This window comes from Natrix helvetica, assembly GCF_964273705.1.
Source record: "Natrix helvetica genome assembly, chromosome: 2".
Taxonomy (NCBI): domain Eukaryota; kingdom Metazoa; phylum Chordata; class Lepidosauria; order Squamata; family Natricidae; genus Natrix; species Natrix helvetica.
The window spans coordinates 70465748-70474369 of NC_138552.1; the positions used below are offsets into that span (position 1 = coordinate 70465748).

General features: G+C 38.0%; 1 protein-coding gene across 5 annotated transcripts in view; it reads right to left on the reverse strand.

The window, feature by feature from the left end:
- CEP78 (centrosomal protein 78) overlaps nucleotides 1-7395 on the reverse strand; it is a 37602-nt gene extending 30207 nt beyond the window's left edge. For 2 of the 5 annotated variants that reach the window (XM_081942057.1, XM_081942053.1), the window contains exons 1-4: nucleotides 6553-6699; nucleotides 6108-6218; nucleotides 2757-2818; nucleotides 464-747 (exon numbers count right to left, since the gene is read on the reverse strand). In XM_081942057.1, the coding sequence (XP_081798183.1) occupies nucleotides 464-716 (253 nt within the window). In that variant the 5' untranslated portion in view covers nucleotides 717-747; nucleotides 2757-2818; nucleotides 6108-6218; nucleotides 6553-6699. Of the gene's footprint in view, nucleotides 1-463; nucleotides 748-2756; nucleotides 2819-6107; nucleotides 6219-6312; nucleotides 6513-6552; nucleotides 6735-7096 lie in introns of those variants that run through there. The other 3 variants (XM_081942056.1, XM_081942054.1, XM_081942055.1) reach the window with 3 other exon arrangements.
- Nucleotides 7396-8622: the final 1227 nt, after the last annotated feature.

An 8622-nucleotide genomic window follows, 5' to 3' on the forward strand; every position in this document is an offset into this window, starting at 1 on the left:
TAATAGATACAAAAGCAGCTTTAGTATTAGTAAACACACGTGTCAAGAGACAAACTATTCATATAGTATGTTAACTCCGTGCCACCTGTTAACTTTATAATTAGATCGCATTTCCTCTGTATTAGATAATGATAATAAAGACATATCAAATTAAGTAGAAGTCAAAAAGACATTGGTCTCCCTCTTTAGTTAACAGAAAAACTAAGAACAAATTCCAGCTGAAATGTTGAGTAGGGAAATGATGCAGTTATAAAAGAAATGCAATTAGAAAATTAAAAACAAAAGAAACAACTACATTCTTAAGCTCAATTGTTTTTTTAACAAAACAAGACGATGCTTAATATATTTTAACATTGTCTACCAAAGCTCTGAGAAGAAAGCCGTTTTACATTAAACATTTGTGATAAAAACTGATATTTTTTCAAGTTTTAAGAATAGAATAACATAATGAAAGGCTAATTACCTGAGTCCCCAGGACCCTGATGGTGACAGCTCCTTATTGCAATAAAAGTTAAAGTCTTGTTATGTCTGACAGCACGTAGTAGAGGTATCCAATCAGCAGCTTTAATACGATCCGCATTAATATCAAGAATATTATAAAGTTTTTTGGCTTTCACAGATGTTAAAGGGGCAGAGCCTTCTAAAGCACAGAGCTGCTCATAATGAGCATAAAAATCCATACTGCATTGTCTCCTTGCTTTAACAGAATCAATCATTTTCAGTTACGTACTGAGCTATGATCCAGAGCTACAAAAAGAAAAAATATGAAATTTTTGTTAACAGCTACAAATAATCTAACCAATTAAAATTCATCAAAACCATAGCCCTACTATGCCTATTTTTTATTTCAAGATCAAAACCCAGACTGTAAAGCTTCCAATGCTGTGTTCCTGCAGAAGCCAATATACATTCTACCTTGCAGAATGGATTAAACTACAGATAATCTCAATGGATAGACAGCTGAAATAAAGGCAAAATAGATTACAAACAAAATCTACTCACAATTTTCTTTGGTAAATCCTACAAACATTTAACAGGTTGTGACTCTTTATCTTTAAATACAATAATTTAATGAATACGTATACATATATAAAAGATGTTTTATAAAACTAATGTCCTAAATATTACATTTTTTGAAAAGTAATCATTTCAAAGGACAAACTAAAATGATATATGGAAAAGTGACTTCTAAATGCATAGAAATGTTCAACAGGGGGTTGGACTAGATGACCTTCCAACTCTGTTATTCTACAGAGTTTTTCTATATTTAGTTTTTGTATAAGGATCATTTTTAGAAATTTAGCCTGAAAAGTTAAAAAAAACCATCCAGTAACTATTCATTTTGGAGGATTACAGCTATAGACTTAATAACTAGTTTCTTAGATCCCTCAAAGAATAGATTCGATATTACCATAAATATACATATTTTAAAGGCAGAACGCCAATCCTTTGAAACTTGCAGCTCAGTTTTAGAATTTCTGTATTTAACCAATCAATTATTTTCTTTTTGCAGTTTTTAAAGTATAATTTTAGAAAATGATGACTATGTTTATTAATTTTGAAGTATTATCAATACTGTGATATACACATGCATTTTCTTCTGTTAATTCATTTTATACTTAATTGAAAAATTAAATATTTGGAAGCAGACAATAAAGCAAATACTCAAGTGTTCCTGGCTTATTAACCATCAAAAAAAAAACTATATATATAGTTTTATATATATATATATATATATATATATATAACAACCCCTGGTATGCCCAAATTCCCTTTATTTATTTATCAGCACAAATACAACACATATGTATGTATGTATGTATATTGCATTTATATATATATAAATACATACATACATACATACATACATACATACATACATACATACATATACACTCCTTACATAAAGAAAGAAAACTTTAAACAGAAATTTGAAATCTAACCAAACTATATTCCTTAACCATAAGAGGAAGTGGCCTAGAAAGCGTAAGACCGTGAATTCTAGGTCTTTGGACATATTTTTCAGTCCAACAAACTTCACTGGGGTAGTTGTAGAGAAAATAGAAGGCAGCAGTATTAGATATGTTCACCACCTTGAGTTTTATATATATAATATTAGGATAAAATATTAGGATAAAAATCTAATTATCATGAGGGTCCTTGGTGCTCTATGAGCTTGCTTGTTTTCTTGCAGACATTGCTGCAAGGTAACATCATCAGTGCTATCAATGTGGGTGGGGCTGGTCTTAGAGATTCTTTGGTATCCATACCCACACCCACAGACAGGCAAATCACCAGAATATAAACATTGATGATCTTATCTAGTTAGGGTAATGAAAATGTCTGGAAGAAAACAAGCAAGCTCAAAGAGTACCAAGAACCCCTCATTTCAACCCTGAGCTACAAATATTCTCCTTTATTGGTATCTAATTATCGTCTTTATATAAGATACCATTTAGACTTTTTGCTCTTCATAACATTCTGCTATTGTTTATAACTGAATTGCTACCAAAGATATTTAAATCTTTATCATTCACTATACTACTAGACATCCCTAGTACATGGTTGGACAGAGACAGTCCAACGAACAAGATTTGAAAGCAGTAATAAAGAGATGATAAATCATTTTTCTTTTATATTGGCTATGTTTCTTTTATCAGAACTATCCTAAAATAGAAATTGAATGTTACAGCCAAAAATGTTTATTTCTAATACGATCTGAATAAAAATATTTTATGAATAAGAAAGAATCTTACGGTAGGAAGGAAGTCTTCTAGCTGTAATAAAAGTGAGAACTACGTGCAAATATTCAGATTTTCTGAAAACAAAAAATAAGAACAAAAAGGGATTGAGCCAAGTAATTAGAAACAGCATCCAGAGAAACTGTAACATCAGAGAATAGCATTATTATTATTATTATTATTATTATTATTATTATTATTATTATTACCACAGGATGAGCACACGAAAGTGCATTTGTGCAAGTGGCATGCATATATGCAACTGTGACCATCAAATGTACTAAAAAAATTATTGTGCTTATTTTAACAATACATTTTGGAGCGATTCTGTTTTTAAATTAGAAATATTAAGTCTTAATTTCCATTCATCTAGAAATGTAAAAACTGTTGGTAAATATACATTTTCAAAGGAACAGGCCACCAGTCCAATCAGATGATGTTGACAAGATTATGGAAGAATTAGTATCTGAGTTTAATTCCTCTCCTCTTTCCTAACACCCATTTATTTTGCTTTTGCTTTGAATCCACTTGACCTTGCAGACAGAATCATCTTATCTTCTAACAACTGCTCCACATTATTTAGACATTTTACGGAACTGTTGAGGCTAATACCAATAATAAACTTTCCAAGGCAATTGTCTGTGGAGATTCTCAGACATCCATGTCATAGTTTTCTCAAAGGTATTTTTCAAAAGGCAACTGGACTATTTTGAGAAGTTTTTTTTCTTTCTTTTGAGAAAGAAAAATACATTTTACTTCTCAGCCAAGAAGCTTCAACTCATTCTTCAAGTCATTAAGCTTTTGGATGAAAGCAAAACAAACTCTTCAAGAAAAAAACATTACAGCTGTCTTTTGAAAAAGCACTTTTGAGGTTCTCAGGCAATTCAGCAACATAAAATAAAAATTACACTAGCAGTTCACAATCTTTCCTTTTATATTAATATTTTATTATCAAATGGTTTTGAGAACTACATATATTAAGAGTAACTATACAATAGTACTTGGAACCATCAAAAACATCAGCGCCGCATCAAAGCGTACGAGGCCAAATGAATCTATATTAAAAGCTATTCCTATCAAATGGCAGAGACTACATGAGGTCACCAAATTTCCCAAAGAAAAATTCCACCATACGGCATTATATTTTGCAATAATAACATATTGCAAAATATATTATTTTGCAATATAGTTTGCACCATTTATGCAAAAATTGTGCAAAATGTATTTCTTAATTATTATACATTTTAATATTGTGTCTGTCCTAGAACTTATATGATTTTTATACAACCTACCATTGAGTTTAGTAGAGAACTAAATAATCAAGCTTTTCCAGCAAAATTCTTTTTCTACCAATAACAAATACCCATGCCCACCGTGCACAAAATGTATAATTGCCAGCACCACAGCCTGAGATAAGATATATATATATATGTATGTATGTATGTATGTATGTATGTATGTATGTATGTATGTATGTATGTATGTATATATATATATATATATATATATATATATATATATATATATATATATATATATATATATATATATATATATATATATATATATATATATATATATATATTTGTGTTACAACCCCTGGTATGCCCAAATATGGGAGGGAGCTCACTCCTCCCTCTTTCTGTCCTTCGGCTCATCACAGAAAACCATCCAGGCAGAAACCCATATTTTTATTTTTAATGTTGCCTTTTTTATATTTGTGTTGTATTTGTGCTGATAAATAAATAAAGGGAGACTAGTCTCCCTTAATTTATTTATCAGCACAAATACAACATATATATGTATGTATGTATGTATGTATGTATGTATGTATGTATGTATTTGTGTTACAACCCCTGGTATGCCCAAATATGGGAGGGAACTCCCTACTCCCTCTTTCTGTCATTCGGCTCATCACAGAAAACCATCCAGACAGAAACCCATATTTTTATTTTTAATGTTGCCTTTTTATATTTGTGTTGTGTTTGTGCTGATAAATAAATAAAGGGAGACTAGTATGGATCCATTTCAAGCTATTTAGCTCTCATCAGCTAGCCATACCCTTACTGGGATTCGAACCAGGGCTGTATTGCATATTAGGCCGATGTAATTGCCACTAAGCCACAGGCTCTCCTTTTATCAGCTAAGCCAGGGAAATAGGTATGTATTTGTGTTACAACCCCTGGTATGCCCAAATATGGGAGGGAACTCACTACTCCCTCTTTCTGTCATTCGGCTCATCACAGAAAACCTTTATTTATCAGCACAAACACAACACAAATATAAAGAGGCAACATTAAAAATAAAAATATGGGTTTCTGTCTGGATGGTTTTTTGTGATGAGCCGAATGACAGAAAGAGGGAGTAGTGAGTTCCACAACTATAGAGCGTACTCCCAGAGCAACATCGGTCCTCCGTGCTTTGAAAAAAAAACCCAGGCGGCGAACGGCGCCAGCAGCGGAGGTCCCCTTCGCGCAAGCGGGGAGCGGAAAGCCACTACGCAACCCCCCTCTCCAGCCATTTAGAGACCCATTCGCTCACCTAGGGGCATTCCGAAGGCACCGAGCTGCGGGAGACGGAGGGTGGCGAGCAGGCGCTCGCGTTGCTTGGTGCCTTCTGGGTACTGCTAGGTCGGTCAGCGGCGCTGTACCCTGCTGCAAAGGAGGGTTGCCGGGCGGTTGCTCGCGAGCTTGGTCACCTCATGGCTGCTGTGTTGCTGCTGTGACAGCGCAACACAGCCATTCGACCCTGAGGCTGTGCCCGGCTCTTCGGGAACCCAGTCGCAAGGGAGCAGCCGCCCGGCAACCCAAAAATAATAAGCCCTCCCCTTTAATAAGCCCAAGGCCATATTTCATAGGTCAAAAAAATATAAGACCCTGTCGTATTTTCAGGGAAACACGGTATTAAGATACATAAAAGGACAGAAAGGTTTCAAAATGAAGGGTGATAATGAAAGGCATGTATAAATAATCTGAAATAATGGAAATAAAATGTAATATTTAAGAGTAATAAGACTATGTTTATGTGTACTGAAATGTATGATACCTAGATGCCATACCATTCACGCTTTGATATGTATAAAGAATATAAAAAATAAAAATTTGATTGAGGGCTAAAGACTGCCGCCCATCCACCACCCTTTACCCCGTGACGTTTAAAAGCCAAGACTAAAAGTAAGATCTCTGAGCAAATTTATACATACTGAACGTGGCTTTGGGCGGCATACAAGCAATTAACAATTAAAACAGTCATGAAAGCAAACGTATGTGGATTAAACCACCCCCTTCGTTGGCCTTTGGGGTTTCAGCGCTCTGTACAACCCAGGACCCCATCTCCCTCCCTCTTTCCACTCGTCTTCCTATTTACTTTGGACTCACCACGCACATATCCGAAACGAAGATCCACGCTCAAAAGTCGGTCATTCACTTCAGAAAAAACAGAGGCTCAGTGGGAAGCCAGTTGTTAGGCATTAGCCACCTAAGAAAAAGGGAGAGGTTGATTCGACCTGAGAAGAAACTGAGCGGCGGGAAGCAAGAAAGCCAAGTCTACACTCCCACACAAAGCCCCTCACCTGCCGCGCGCGCTTGGCCCCGCCCTCTCCCAGCTTCACTCCCGCTAACGGTTTCCTTGGTTTCCCAACCGTCTTTCCACATAAACTTCCCTCACGTGGCCCCATCAGCGAGCTCTCTTATTGGCCCAACCGCTCAAGCAGCGGTAGTTGTCAACGTCGCCCCTTTCCATATTGTTAACGTTCTCTCTGTTTGGGCGTTTTAGTAACAGGTTTTTTTCGGGCAATGCGGAGTATCGATACCCGGGAAGGTGGAAAAAGGTTGCCGAGCTCGCTCTTTCTCCTAGCGCTCACCCACTCCTGCGAGCACCCTAGTCCTAACCCGCCGTTCTTCTTAACGCCGAGCAATCCTACTCTTCCGTGAAACACACCCCTCCCCTTTTTTAAGGCCTTCGCGTGGCCTTCCTCCGATTGCACAGTACTTCGCGCGCAGGCGCAGTTCGTGTTTTCGTTCTCACCGACCCGTTCGGGGGTCGGTTCCTCTCTTCTCCTTTCCAGAGGGCGTTTCTCTCGGAACTGTATTTAGCCCTAGTCTTTTTTGTTTTGTTTTACGACTTGAGGAAATAGGAAAAGCGTAATGCTTTTGTACTTCGCCAGGATTTCTCGACCTGAAGAATAGTTTTGAGTTGACGGAGATTCGGGGGTGGGGGTGAGGAGGAGTCTACGCCAACTATTGAAACGGCTAGCAGGATTTGGTCGCGCGAGAGAAAAGGGATGACATATGGGGGGGGGGGAGGTGTAACGGTGAAAAGTAAAAGCTGGAGACCTCAGGAAAAGTTGTAATAACCTCGAAGACGGCCGGGTACCGCCATGAAGAAGAAGGAGCCTGAGGGGACCGTCTAACGGGGCAGTTGACTAGAAGGAAGCGCCCGGAGTTTCCTGTTTCGATCACTCGTGGTCGAGGAAGGTCCACCCGAGGACAGTCAGTGGGGGTGACGGGTGGGTCGAGCCTAGTCCTGGAAATCCTATTTACCGACCGCAAAGAGGGCGGCTGTTGGCAGTTTCGATGAAAGGGACGGAGTTGAAGCCTCCGGTGAGAGAAAAGGAGGACTTGGAATCTCGCTTATCTTTCAGTGTCGGAGAAAAGGGCTGGGACAGTCTACAACGGTAGGGAACTATTGCTCTTTTATGACTTGTGGGCTTCAATTCCCAGAATTCCTGAGCCAGCCATGCTGGTTCAGGAATTCTGGGAGTTGAAGTCCGCAAGTCAAAGAGACCATACTTCCCCACTTCTGGTCTTCAAGGAAGGGGAGGGGAGGGGAGGGAGTGCGGGCCGAATGGGAAGTCCGAGGAGGAAGGTAGGAATTGGAGGGGGGCCGTTTGGAGCGGCTTGCCGACATGCAGTGATGGAAGGACCTTAGGAGGCATATTAGAGTCAAAGTCTTTATTTTGAAAGCTTTGCGGGCAACTAATCTGGTCTAGCATGTGGGCGATGTTCCTCCCTTTTTAAAAATGCTTTTGTAGCAAAGCACCTACCAAAGTTATTTTTCTACCTTTCAGGTTCAACAAAATAGTGTGAAGGTGGAGTTCCTTGATCAGCTGTAGAGCAGTGCTTCTCAACTACATTGTTTCTTCTGTAGAGGAAGACTTGTTTCCTCAGTAGCAGTGTTTCAGCATCTTTAAGATATGTTACCCATGCTGGCTAAGAAATTCTAGGAGCGATGTCTGCACACCTTAAAAGTTGCTGAGGTTGGAAAATGCTGCTGTATAGGAAATGAGGCTTCCTAATGGGACTTAAGACTATAGCAGAACAGCAAGAGAGGGCCCAGAAAATGCAGAAGGAATTTCAGGACTTTACAATAAAAATGAATCTGATTCTTATTATATATTTCTCTATACACAAGGAGGAAAGGTCATATACTACCTGATTCAAATGTGTAGCAGCTACAAATTGACAGTCAAAAGAGTTAATAGAATTTAAATTCATGGTCCAACTAGCCAACCAGGTATATGATATGATCAAATCTAATGGGACTAAGCACTATAGAAAGTGATGGATTCCAGACCTTGGGCAGTGCAAATATATCAGCATGACCTCACTGTACTTTTGAAATAGAAGGAAACCCATCCAGTCAGGGTTAACCCAAGGACTGCATTGAGTAAAGCACCAGCCAAGCCATGTGAAGTACCACGCAGCTTCCAACCACTGTACATGCCTTTTGGCAAACTAGCTTCTAAATGCTTCAAATATGCAAAATATATCCCAAGAAAGATTCCCAAAATGATAGCCAAAATAAATAAGTTTGAATCTTAAGTCATGGACCAGAGGAACTTCCTATTCCATACTACCAATGTGTTGAGTGAATGTGATAA